General features: G+C 37.5%; 1 protein-coding gene across 1 annotated transcript in view; it reads left to right on the forward strand.

The window, feature by feature from the left end:
- ACER3 (alkaline ceramidase 3) overlaps positions 1-14297 on the forward strand; it is a 38834-nt gene that overhangs the window by 9368 nt on the left and 15169 nt on the right. Inside the window, exons 3-6 of the mRNA XM_026850824.1 lie at positions 1359-1411; positions 5526-5578; positions 7798-7879; positions 9038-9073. Coding sequence (XP_026706625.1) covers positions 1359-1411; positions 5526-5578; positions 7798-7879; positions 9038-9073 — 224 coding nt within the window. The remainder of the gene's footprint in view (positions 1-1358; positions 1412-5525; positions 5579-7797; positions 7880-9037; positions 9074-14297) is intronic.

The following is a 14297-nucleotide window of genomic DNA, read 5'->3' on the forward strand; positions in this document are numbered from 1 at the left end:
TAAAATCTCAATGAAGGTGAAAAACAGTTGTTGCTTATTGTTTGGAGAGGTTTTTCAGAAGCAAAACAATTTAATCGGAACTCACACAAGTGCATATGGTTGTTTATATTCTGGTAGACAGCCATGCTAAATTTTTCCAGAGAATTAATGACATTAAAGTATACGGCAATAAGGTTTTAAATGTAGCTGTATTAGTTTTCTGTTTCAGTAAAGTTAGGTATTTAATTTCATTGAATGTACATAATCACAATTTTAGTCTTAATAGCGTCTAAAGAAATTGTCTCCAGATATGTCTGTCAGCTGTCTTGGGAATCCTTTACAAAATGCACAGTTTGTTAGAGAGGGGTCTGTTTATCCATCAGTGAAATCTAGATGATGTAGGAAATGTTATGCTCTTGCTGCAAAGCACAGCAGCAGTACCCAGTGATCAAGGCTTGACTTCAAATCTCTTTGCTTTCTCTGAAACTAGAGTCTGACGTTAAGCATAATTTCTTGAAGGAAGACAAGACATTGCATTAATGTACTAGTTCTTGCAAAATAAAAATGAGCTGGTGCTTAATGAGAGTGTTTAACTGATAACACTTCAAAGTAATGAGTGATACATTAAATACTCTACCAGCTTTGCTCTAAACAGTGAAATCTAACTTCCAAGAAATTATGTCCTTGTCTGACTGAAAAAACTGTGTGTAGGCAAAGTAAGTATCTCAAATTAAGTTCAGAAGTAAATTCAGAGTTTAAAAATAAAATATTTCAAATAAATAAAAATCATTACGTAGAAGTATGAGCTTCCAAGGAGAAGACTTGGAAATGGTGATCTTGTTTCACAGAACGAATCCATACTGTTAAATTTTGTTTACCTTGAATTTCTAGTTCTGAGTTCTAGGAGCAATTAATTTCTGCTTCTAGAGCTGACAGAAAGCTCCTTGTAAAATTTACCTTTTAAAACTGGACAATAAGCAGAAATATCACAGGCTTTCAGGAGTACTACCAGTTGAATGATGCTTTGCGTTACAGGATTGAGACGGATGTAGTTAATGTACTTAAAAAGAGGAACAGAATGATAATGTTCCATTCATTCTGGGTTCCCTCTGCTCCTCATCTCATTGAGATTACAGCAGTTCATAGGAGACAGTATTGAGAGGAGAGAAAGAGGACACCCACCCCCCAAAAAACAAATTCAAGGACATCACTGGTAATTAAAGTAGGTAGCTGTGAAAAATTGGGGGGTTGTCCCTGAAATAGGATGCTGATGGATGTTTGGGTTTTTTTTTCCAGTGAAGTTCATGCATTTAAGAAAATGTACCTGAAAGTTTTGCTTGTAGACTTCTATGTTAATCGTAGTTTTGATTTGTTTTCAGCTGTGGGATTGGGATCTTGGTGCTTCCACATGACCCTGAAGTATGAAATGCAGGTGAGTATTGATAAGCAGCTGTGAATCATTTTATGTGTGTATCTCGCTATATAGTCACATTGCCATTTCTTGACTAGATGAAATTCATATAATGTGAGTTAATCTACCTTCGGTATCATTGTATGTGACTCATGCTCTCAACAAAGAGAGGAGCACAGGTCTTGTTCCATTAGATATTTTCCACTGATAGATATACAGGAATATATACTTGCATCTAAAATAAGAGCTATAATCAATTATTTACATCGGTGGAAGACACTATCCTTTGGGAAATCATACTATCTTTTTACCTGAGTTGCTATTCTAAAATTTCTACAGCTTTGGATTAATAGCAAGCAGTATAGGCTAGAGTTACTGTTATTTATTGTATCCTTTTTTTTATCTTAAGGTTTCCTATTACGATTTCTATTTATCTAGATGTACTTGTAGCATTAATGTGGAAGTAATTATCTTTTGAGTAGCAATAATTGAGTCTTCTCTCTTATTCTCAAGTAGAAGGCATTCTGTAATAGATCACTGGGCCTAAGGATTTGGTCCTGATGTTTCCTGTTTTCTAAAGGGACACGAGGAGTCTTGTCCTGTTTTAGGTCTGAGAAGATTAAGGAAATTAATCTTTGAATCTAAGGGTGAAGTGAGATTCATTTCAACTTAAAAAAAAAAAACAAACCCTGTGTTTAGAAGTATGTGCTGGCAGTCTGTGCTCTCACCATAGTCAACAGAAACGCAGGTACATCAGTGGAGTTTAGAGATGGGCTGAATCATTCTGCAGTCTCCAGTGGCACCCTTTACTTGAATATTATTCCTTTGTCTGAATATAGGTGTTTAGTGTCATTTTAGACCCTGTGAGTGTTCTGTCTTGGCCTCCAGCTGCCATCCCACAAAGGTGCAGGTCTCTCAGACCCCCTGTCACATCTGCAAGGCTTGGGTTGGGTGTATTGGAGGTGACAGAGCGTCTCAGATGGCATTAGGTGCCTATGTGGTGGCAACTGAATTGAATCCTGGATTAATGCTGATCATAATGGGACCAGAGACACTGCATACATGGGCACCAGAAGTTATGTGTCTTAAACTGGAACTGAATGACCATCTGTAGTGAGATTTGTCTCTGTAATGCTCTGGTTTATATCTCTGGCACGTGCTGGAGACTGTCAGCCTATATGGAGCATACTGTTGCCACCACGTAAGAATATCTGGTGCTTTTCTTGGCATGAAAAAGGCAGTTTCTAGAACCATTTTACCACTCCCTCCCAAATTGAGGTGTGATTTACCGATATTCTCTTCAGTGGTGAAACTGCCTTGAATTTCCACCTTTTCCTCTCTCTTCCCTCAGCTGCTTGTTCCTAACCCTGCCAGTTCTTTCTTACACAGATGCAGAGGTTAGCCAGGCCACTCTGAAACTCAGATCATTAAAGTGATTCAGGCTTAAAACATTCTTATGTGTGGTGGGGTTGTTATTTTTGTTTGTTTGGGATTGTTTTTTTGCGTGTGTAGAGGCTATTTTAATCCAAGTCACTTTGATGCTGCTTACCCTGTAGTTCTGGTGTTGCATCAGAACAACTAAGGGGCCTGTGAACTGTGGTAAGTAAAGGGTGGGTGGAAGCAGATGAGAGGGGAGCAGGAATGTCTTGCATCATCTTTCCAACTGGTGTAAAGGGCTTCGTGTGAGGCAGAGAAAGTACACTTATTATTTTGGCAGCCAAGTGAAATCCACAAGTGGCCCATAATTACTCTTGATTGCTAGCTCAGGAATCACCTTAGAGGAAAGCAGTAAATAATCTTTCCTCATTCACTTTGTCTATTGTTAGGATTAAAAGTAAGCATTGATAGCTGTTTGAAGAGGGTTTGTTTTTTTTTTTAACATTTGTTTCGCAATCTTAATACTATAGATGGTCAATTCAAATTGCTTAATTAGGAGAAATGTGAAAACTTCTGTTCCTGAAAGCAGTTATTTAGAATACTTCTGGAGCAATCACTGCTGAATACTTCTGAAGCATTAAAAAATTATTTTTATGGGAATCTGCTTGTGTGTGCATTCCTCAAGAATCCAAAATGCTTATTTAACCAGCAAAATCAGCTCACTGAGTTTCCTTCTATCCATGTTTCTTCATTGTTCAGACATGCTCTTGACAGTATTTCTGGAAGCGTTAATTCCTTTGGATACATATGCCGTTGTCTTCTGCAAGCAAATTCTAACTTGGATCTTTTGAGAGGCTCTTGGATGTTACCACTGTGTCCCTGAAATGCTGCCAGCATAGAGTGTAATCAGCTGTCCAAATTTGAAAAAATTTGCTATATTTCTTCCCCCCCCCCTTTTTCTTTTATGAGGCCTTAAATGACTCTCACTCTTAGAGCTGCATGAATTAATCCTGCAGCTAATTCCTATCAGACTTGGTAAAGCATATCACTGAATTTATAATAGCTATTAGTACAAAACTGAATTCAGCTACTGCTTCTGGTTTTATCCTCTCTAAGGCATCACAACAAAGATAAACTAATGTGGTGGCCAGGTGCCAACCACACACACCCATTACCTCCAGCTGCCACCTATGTTCCTGATACTTTCTATGTGCTACCTGTTGTGGTCCCTGACTCTACAATGCATGGATTCAGGGATTTAAAGTTTTTTCTGCAGGGTTAGTTGTGTGCTGGATCTGTTGTTGGAAGTGGCACACTGTGGGACAGATTGAGAGAAGTGGTGGGAGTGTGGGTGAAGAAGCAAGACTTGCCTTGTCAGTGGCAGCTACTCTGTAGATCTGTTTAGTAATATTGCAAAACATTGCCTGAAATTTCTGTGACCAAAAGCTAATAGTTCACACTCATCACTGATGATGAGACCACAAACAATAGATCACTGCTTTTTCCAACATGAAATTTCAAAAATAAAATAAAGTTTTTGTCTGTGCAGTTAAAAAAATTCTCCTGAACCAAGGAGAATCAAGCTGGCTTTATAAAAGGGTTTGTGTAAACTGATATTACTCTTAAATATGGTTGTGTACTTGTTAAGTATCCTATATCAGTAGTAGGAAGGTAATTTCTGTCCAGGCAAGGCCATCAACAACTTTCAGAGTGATGATGTAAAAAAAGATCAAAATCTTGTTTGCATCCAGTTCATGCTTTTCCTAGGGAGAATTCAAACCTGTAACAAATCTAAGATGCCAACTATTAACGTTTATTAGAAATATTAGAAATAGCAGTTAGTGGATCTTCATTGATCCATTTGTATGCTTTTGCATTTTCATGATTTTCAGTCCTTTATAAAAGGAGGTAAGTTTAACTATATATTTATGAGCAGAAATTTCTTAATGTTCTTTGAGAAAAGATTTAGAAGAAAATTATGCTGTTTTTTTTCCCCTCTAATGATGATTAAATGGCAATTTTGAACATACTTGTTCTTGAGAAATCACCTTGCTTGTGATTACTATTTTAATTCCATCTCCACTAAGGTGGCACGTTCCTGGAGAAGTAACTTTTAGCTGTAATACGCCAGTCTTCTCACAAAGTGTAAAAATTACTTAATAAAACGTCATATGGCAGCCATAATTTGGGAAAGAAACCAAACAAGAACCCCACAACAAACTAACCCAAAAGACCTGTCTCTGAATTAAAACAATGTAAGAAATTTCAAAAATTAGGAAGTGAACGTGGAAGCACATTGCAAGGTACTTCCAGTGGGCTAAAGTTCTATTTTATGTTACGGAAAAAAAAAATAAAATAAATCAGGTTTTCTGTGAAGTTTGTACAGAAGTAAGAAAACTCTACTGGCTGTATTGAACAGGCTATAAATGGGGTGCTCTTATTCAGTCTGAGTTTATAAAATAATTCTTACAAATGTTTGAAGAGGTATGAACAGCACACATGGCATGATTCTTTGAAGGCGTGGGCTTTTTATGAAACGTAATAGTCAAAAGATTCAGAGCAATAAGCTTATTAACACAGCAAGCTTTCAGCAGTTTAATAGGATTTGACACTGCTGAGTAAAGTCCAGTTAAGAAGGTGGATATCCAAATGACTTAAAAACTCCTGTTTTCTTAAGACTTATCTCTCCTTAATTAACTCTAGACAACCGTGTGAGTTAAAAGTAGTTTTCATGTTTTGATGTCTCTGCTTTTTGTAGCTGTTGGATGAACTGCCAATGATATACAGTTGTTGTGTGTTTGTCTACTGCCTGTAAGTATTTGTTAAATGTTTTTTTCTGAATATTTATGAAATATTAACTTTTGGAATGTAGAATCTGTGAAGCCCGATCTAGTGTGTAGTGAGGCTGATGCTGAAGCTTCAAATGATTTCAGTGAGATCTGTTTTGCCAGCAGTACGACATTATGACTTGGCCATCAGACCACCAGGCTGGCTTTAGTCCTAGGTTTTGCTAATTTAGAGATGTTTTACTAGTGTTTTTTTAAACAGGAAAAAAACCTAACAACCTCATGTTAAAGACTTTGCGTAGTATGCAACCAGAGCTCAGTGTTACTTGGTATGTAAACAGCAGACACAATAAAGTCAACTTCAGTAATTCCTACAAAATTATCAACGTTGTAATTTATTTGAGCTGTATTTCTATGATGTAGTCTGACTCCAAATGCAAATTTCAGATTTCTGGTTAAACCTGCTTTTCCGCTCATCTGGAAAATTAAAGAAAAGGTTTTATGAAGAGTTGAGAGCACATTTTGTGGAGAATGTCTTGGAAAATGCATGACAGCTTAATGCCATGCCAGGATGTTTTCTCTCCTTTAATTTCAGGAGCAATGTAGCATTTGGTGACTGTAAAGATACCGTAAGTTGGCTTTTTCTTGCCTGTTGCTGCAAGGCCTGGGTTTAACATGATTTGTTCTGTCACTCAGAAAATCCAAATGATAAATCAACTTGTTGCAGAGAAAAGGACAAAAAAAAGTCTTTTTAGTTCTGAACAGATCAAATATTCAGCCGTTGAAAATTGGAATATCTTTGGTGAAGATTACTGGTAACTTGCAATGGAGATGGGATGCTGTGGGGCTAAACCCACATCTGTGGAAATTACCATCAGTTTGTGATTCATACAGTAGAACGATTTGTGCAGACGCAGGAGCAGAATCATAATGCCCCTGTTAGTGGAAATATTTCCATTGTAGCTCCCGATCTCCTTGAAATTGCCTTTGCATTTATTTTGTCTGATTTGAATGTGATTGGGGAAAAAGATGAGAAGTGGCTGTAAAAATCTGTTTGAACCAATAATCATGCTTATTTTGTGCAATGGTTACTCGATTATCTTCAAAAGCACTGAAGTCTGTTACTGCATTTATAGCTCTAATAAGATTCTTTGTGTGTATGTTTGGTAGTAATTAAAATGTTCTGAAGAATGAGCTAATGTTGAGTTTAGGAGGCCTTTAATAATCGTTTTGGTTTTCTTGAAGGTAGGTGGTGGGGTGGTTCTGCACAGGACATTCCCTTATGCATCATTCAGCCCTACCGACTCTGTGTAATTACTTTGGCAAGCCATTTTGCAATGTAGCACATCATGCTGTCTTGTAGGTTTTGTTGTTTTTTGTTTGTTGTTTGGTTTTTTTTTTCCCAGATATTCCTATCTGTTTTTTTTTTTCTTTTCCATCTATTCATCCATAATGGTGTCTGTTTCCAACAGTTTCTGACCAAATAAACAAGGCAGATGTAACTTGGAGTTATATAAACAACTTCCTCTAGCCCTAATGATTTTGTGTTTGTCAAAGTTCAGCTTTGTTGGGGTTTTTTTGGTCCTTTTTTTCTGATGGAGATATGATCTGGGATGCGTGTGTGTGTGTGTGTGTGTAATTCCATCACAACTGTGACTGAAGTGTAGTGTAGAGATTGCAAAACCGATTTTAATTAGTTGCTTTACATACTGGGAGCAATTAGCTGGTTTTACCTTCCACTTCTACCAGTACCCAATCTAGCAAATTTACTGCACCGTGACTGTTGTAAAGCCATAAACAATCTGCATTTTAACAGATCTCTAGAGTTCACTGTTTTGTAAGGTAGTCCGTTTCCCATGCTGTCTTTAGCTCACAGATGTAATGTTTTTTGGCAGCTGTATTGCATTTTAAACTCATTTCTAATTTGCCATCCATTATCACCCCTTAAGCACCTCCTGAAAGTGCTTCTGCTTCCCAAACTCTTTCCACTGGTTGGGTTATTTTTTGTGTATGTGTGAGCTTATGGGGCTTTTTTGTACTAGATTTAAAAAAAAAAAATAAAAAAAAATCACACTTTTACCAATAAAATTACACATCTTTATTGGAGCAGCTACAATTTCTTGAAGGGCTTGAAACTCATTTGGATCAATTTTCTCACAAATTTTGTGATAATATACCTTGAAAAATGCATCCTTTATATGGTAAGTGATGAATGTTATTGCTCTCCTTTCTGTTCTGTTCCAGGTATGAATGTTTCAAGTACAAGAACACAGTCAATTATCCACTGCTTTTCTTGTTAATAACATACAGCTTCGTAGTCAGCATAGTAAGTACCTTTTTCTAATACGGCATTTTCACCTGTAAGTTGACAGTTTTCTTGCCAATGAAGGAACGTTACACAGGCAACACTGAATCTCTCTCACTTCCAGTCAAGAAGGACAAATTATTCTTTTGTTGGGAAAATTATGTCCTGACCAGAGAACCCTGAAACCTTTCTATCTAAACAACTGTCTAGAATAAATGAAGAAGAAAAGCAGTAATCCAGTTGCTAGAGTAGGAATGTGAGGAAAAACAGTCACTGTTGACTTGTTATGAGATCTTGGACAAGCTGCATTCCTCATCTTCCCTCACTTTAATTCATCTACAGAAATGAGAATAAGCCTGGTCAATAGACTGCAACAAGTGAACTGTTATACACAGTCCAGGATATTTACTGGTGTTGTAAAGCAACAGCTAGAATAAGAAAGAAACTTTGCTGTTAAAAAAACTAGAAGAATTTTAACTGTGTCATGGTTAACTTGATTCCCTTTCTCGGTGCAATGTGCCCTCTTTATGAATAAAATGAGTTTTGTGCTGGATGTCAACCACAGATGGAATCTCCTGGATTGTTTGTATTGATAACCATTTAAAAATAAAATTAAATAAATAAATAAATAAATAAAAGTAGTATTATAGGTTGTCATCTACCTTCAGAAGACTTGCCTGTTCTCTTCTTCCTAAATTTTTTACACTTGTGGCATGTTATGTCTAAGGTCTAGTGCCCTTCTGTCTTCAAAAGCAGAAATTAAATGAATTGCATCAACAATAGGAAGAACTACTATTTCTTTGTAAGATCAATTGAAATGTTAATGCATTGTCAAAAACATTAATAATAGCAAATCAAAGTAGAGTACGTTTTCTTCTTGCAATGCATATTGAGAATGTGTCTGGTAATTTCTGCATCTTAATTGCTTTTGTATGTGTTGCAACTCTGTTAAATGAGGATATTTTCGACGTTAAAATCTGTATTTGTGCTTCTTAATTTAACATAATTCCACAGTTGCTAACCTCAGGTTTTGCCAGAGGAAACTTCAGGTGTTTAATCAATTTTAATGGTGCGTGGATAGGCACCTGTGTCTTGATTCTAACAGAACAAGTCTTGGCAATATTTTGATGAATAATGTTCTAATTGTTCTTCTTTTTTTTTTTTTTTTTATCTTTCCAGGTTTACTTAAATTTGAAAGAGCCTGTGTTCCATCAGGTAAATCTTGCTCTGTTGGAGAAGCTAATCTTGTTTTAAAGTACGCTGGTTTAGTGGAGTGTTTTACAGGATTTTATAGCTGAAAGAAAGATGGAAGGCAAGCACAATTTGCCTTTTTCTTTAAGCAGTATTGCTGCATGTCGCATTGCCATCCTCTTATTTGGTGACTTGAAAAACTGGAATGGTTTAATGCATGTTGTGTCTTAACATTTGATCTAATATTTCACGTGGTTTTTGTCGGTGGTAAGTGTAAGGAGGTGATATTGGCTGTGGGCTAAGGGGGGTGTGTGTGATTTAATGAGTCCTTGTCGTGCTTCTTTCCAGTAGCAGCTGCTGTGAAACTGTGACGTGGCTTAGCACTGTGTTCTTCTCTCCACTTTAACATATTAGTTTGGGCTTTTTTAACCACTCAGTTTTACTTTGTGCAAGTTCAAGCTGAATTTAAACACAGAATGTCTTCTAGAGTTATGTAGCAAGACTAGTTGTTACAGTCTTACAGCCTTAGTGGCATATCTGGTACAGGTTCCTTAGGAGGTTACAAATCATGCCTGTTTATATATGCCATGAGGAGTTTTCCCTCATTTAGGATTTTCTGATTAGGGATAACAGCTGGAAAATTGCCAAGCAAAAGCACTGAGCGCTTTGCAGGACAGGGCTTTAAAGCCTTAATTTCTGAAATTGGTAGTGCCGTTGCTTGTCAAAATGTGCCTGCTGCATCAGCAGTTGTAAAAATGATACGTGATTCCTGTTGGTGGATTAGTGAAGCGCTGATGAATAAAATAAATTCCCAGCTGCTCCAGATAATCTCTCCTAGAAACATGAATTGTTACTCTACCTGTAGATAAAAAGAGAAACTTGCAGGGTTGCGTTTTGGGTTTTTTTTTTCGATAATCTTAATTAAATCCTTTTTTTCCCCCCCACTTAGATTTCTAGCAGGAAAATGCTGGCTAGGGTGAAAGTGGAAATTGCTGATGCTTTTACTGAGCTGGTTATAACTGGTTTTGAATGAAGTGACAAAGTAATTTTGTTAACAGGATTTACTACTGATATTGGACTTTTATTTCTTCAATCAGTGATCTACTCAATCTACATTTATTACAATAAATACATTAAACCTTCACTATATTCCAGTTTGATGCATTGCCATAGGTATTGTCTCATGTCACAAATGCTAAGTAAAATGAAAGATATTATGACTTGTTGAGAAAAAGGGAAATAGGGAAATTTTAAACTGTCACCCCAGACCTTTAATTTTTTGCATCTGGTTTCTTTTAGGTTCAGAATATGAATTCCCTGTTATAATTTATACATGAGGAATCAATGTAGAAAAGATTTAGGCCCATAAAAGTGCTGGACTTCTTACAACAACTCTTTCCAAATTGATTTTTATGGAGAACATACAGTTATGGCCAAATTCCAAATGTTCAAGTACTGCACTCATTTTTTCACAGTCTTTGCCAAATATGTTGTAAATCCAGAGGAAACATTTCTCTGACTGCACAGCTAAGCAAGGTTATTTTCATAATACTTGTCCTTTATTTTAAAGTGCACCAAAAAAAAATAAAAATCTCAATATAGTTTCAGTAAGTATTTTCCAAATGAATGGGTCTCATAGACTTGAAGTAAAGTTAAATATGCTCATGCAATCATAGTTTAGATCACAGTCTCAGTTCCTTAACTGTATTGGAAAGCAGCGTCAGGACATAAAGCAGAGTTTGATTCCTCTAGGTATTTGTCTGTGATCATCATCATTTGTCAGCCTTGCAAAAAGGGGAATAACTACATGGACAGCTTTATATGGTTCATTGTTTCAGTGTGTTTTTTTTCCCCCTGAAAAGAGAGCAATAAGAATGGAAAAGGATCCTATTATATTTAGTAGCCAGGATCCAAGCCTCATTTTTCAGTGAATTACTTTCAACTTTCCTTCCCAACTTAGGCTCGTAAATTGCTCACTGCCAGCAGGGCATGAAGGGGATTTCAGTTTGTTATTCATGGCACAGTGGCAACAGAGACCAACTTATTTTTCTTCGTCCACATATTGCAGATCTTTAAGGGTCTTAGTGCTTTAACCGTAGGAGGGGTGAGATGCACGTTTTGGTAAGTTGGAGGTTGCACATCATTGGAAGGAAGAAACCACTTCCCTGCCTGACAACTGATCTGGTATTTTTTGCCAGCTCATCAATTAAAAGAAAGATAGCAGTGGCCTTTACAAGCATGTATTGTCTTGTTTATGTCAAAATCTCTCAGGCTACAGCACTGTTATTACCTAATTTCTGTGGTGCTAAACAATCCTACATCCCAGTTTCCTAGTTTTATTTAAGCCAGCATCATTGTCAAAGAAAACAGATGGGGCTCTCCCCCCTTTTCCATCTGGCACACAAATTTACTCTCTGATGTGAATTTGACTGGGGAACTCAACAGGTTAAATCTCTCCTTAGTTTTAAATCAGGTTAGTGGCTCATCCCTCTTTACCACATGTGTATTTGTGTTTATACAAGGAGAGGGGTGGGGGCAGACTACCTGTTGGTGTGGAGCGATCCACAGACACACAGTTATAAGACAGCCCTGAAAGTAGAAGAAATTACCCTGGCAGTTAAACTTTTAGACTTAAGTCTTACAAGTAGCCTTCTTTCTAATATTATATGGCCTAGAAAGCTGTCACCTACAAAGCATTATTTTCCATCCTAATTTGTTTACCTGATACATACCACATGCTGGCTATATACCTGTAGTGATCAAAAACCTCATTCAGCTAGTGAGCCAAGTTATGTGAATAATGATCTAAAAACCTGTTTTATTTGCATAGTCATCTGCTGCAAGAGTTTGAAGCAAATTTTGAGCAAACAAATAATTAAAAGATAAATAGAAAGCTAGAATAAATAGATGTTTCTTCTACGTTAGAAAAGGTGATTTTTAAAAAATGTCTTGTGTATAGACATTCCAGAAGCGTTGTTATGGTGTCCCACGAGAAACTAAGCAAGCTGAAGTAGATCAATATGAGAATTGCAAATAGGGTAAGGGAGTGAGTGACTGGTGGAAAATGACTAAAGGAGAAGATGAAAGGCAGTCTCAATCTGGACTTTCTCAACATCAGTAGTGGGACTGGTTTTATTTAACGACCTGTAGCAGGAAAAACAGAGTCGTGTACTGATGGTATTTGTGATGATACAAAGTTCAGAGATACTGTTGAGTACAGAGGAGGAGGTGAAGAGATAAGTGGGAGACCTTGAGGAGTAGGATGACAAATGATTTGAAATGGAAGAGCATGCAGAAATGGGCAAATACCAACTATTTGTGTTCTAAACTGCACATAGATCATGGAGGGAGGGAGGGAGGGAGTGCCTGGTTGTGTTTGCTGATCACAGCGCAATATGACCAGTAAATTTTCTGCAACAGTGATACAAGTAAAATACAAGTATTGGATTTACCAATTAAGGTGACTTTGGGTAAGAGGGAGAGTGTAAGTGCTGCAGAAAAAAAGTTTCATTTGCCTCAATGAAAAAATGAATAAAACTGTTCTCCACAGGTGTTTTAAATATACAAATGCAAAGGAAGTGAAATCACAATGAAATGTGTATGTAGAAGTACATATGGGAGCCTGAAACCACGTGAAGAATATGTTATGTCAGGACACAACCTGTTCAGACTTAGAAGACTTCTCATTCTGGGCAATCTGTGTGGACCCACTTGGTGTCCTACGGCTCTCCAGGGTCCCTCCTGCTGCTAAGGCAACAGTCAGTTGTAGGCTTAGTATATTGTGCCTTTTAGTGGAACGTGTTCTTGCTTTCTACATGTTCAGGTTGGCAAGCAGTCTGTTAAAAATGACCTTTTCAGGGCATCCCTTCACCACAGAGCTTTTTCTACTTGGGTATTGTCCTGCCGAAGACCACGTATAAAACTAATTCAAGTGACATGTCACTCTGTTACACAGCTTGTTTGGGGATGTCTTCCCGAAAGCGAGTACAGCTTTTATTCTGGGTAGTACTTCCACCTGCACAACAGCTTACGGAATGTGGAAGGACGTTCAGAGTCTCCATAGGATCAGCTCTGTAGGTCATTGAAGGGGAAGCTCAGTTTACTGCCGCAGTGTCCCAGAAGCTCTGGATTGCTGCTCGGTGCCAGGCAGCAGCAGTGACTTTTGTGTCACTTTGCCGTCACATACGTGCATCTAAACAGGACCAAACCAACTGAATCTAAATTAGTTCTCTCAGGAGCTGTCAGGGTGGCTGTAGTACTAAGCAGCCATAGCTGTGCCCAGTTACTCTGTGTTTCAGTGTCATCCTACGGACTGTCTTTCCTTTTTCTCTCTGCTCAGATTTCTTTTCCAGAAATCCAAGAACATGTAGAAGTTGGTTTTCTCTGTTGTAAATTACAAATACAGTTTCCAGCTTCAAGTACTTAGGCTAACTATCTTTTGATAGCTGGTTGGTATGTTAATAGATAAGCAGTGGTGTGGTCGCCAAGAACCCAAAATCTCTCCGTGCGGTTCCCAGTGTGTACACTAATATTTGAGGCAGATAAATTGACTTTTATTAACCAAGGATGGGCAGAAGGCCAGGAGAAGTGGAAATAACAGGCTATTTCTACTTTCTGTACTAGGAGGGTAGGTGAAGAATCAGTTTTGTATGCTCCCCCCAGAGTGGAGTACCAACCTTGCCTCTGACTTGCACAGGAAATAATTTGCTTAATTGCCTCCACATCAAAAATGCTGCCAAACACAGCCCTGAAATGCTTATTCCCGTTTGTGAATTAGAAGGATGTTCTTCATATTTGGCCTTCTTATCAGGCAATCCACTGTGTATTAATAAGAGTTCGGGTTTTTCCCCCATTGCAATGATACAGGCTTCAAAGCTCAAATACATGGAGCTTTATTTGCATCTTAAACAGCAAAGAGGGAACTGTCTAGTGGTAACAAAAGATGATGAGATTCTGCTGTTTCCTTTTGTTTCAATTGTAAGGCAAGGGTGTTCTTTGGCATAGGATTCAAAGGCACTGTGAGACAAAATAGCACAAAACTTGCTTGGGTTTTCATCTGTCACTTAAACAATGTGTTAAAGAAGAAGAACAAAGGGAGCTACAGGAACTGAAAAATTTGAGTCAACTTGAATAAGGTAGATTTTTTTTTTTCCTTTTTTTTCTTTCTCTTTTTTGATTTATTTTATACTTTATCCTCCTTTGGGTGGACGGATAATCCCTAACAAATTTTTGGCACAGTGCAAATAGT

Source organism: Athene cunicularia (assembly GCF_003259725.1).
Source record: "Athene cunicularia isolate RWA chromosome 1 unlocalized genomic scaffold, athCun1 chr1_part1, whole genome shotgun sequence".
Lineage (NCBI taxonomy): Eukaryota > Metazoa > Chordata > Aves > Strigiformes > Strigidae > Athene > Athene cunicularia.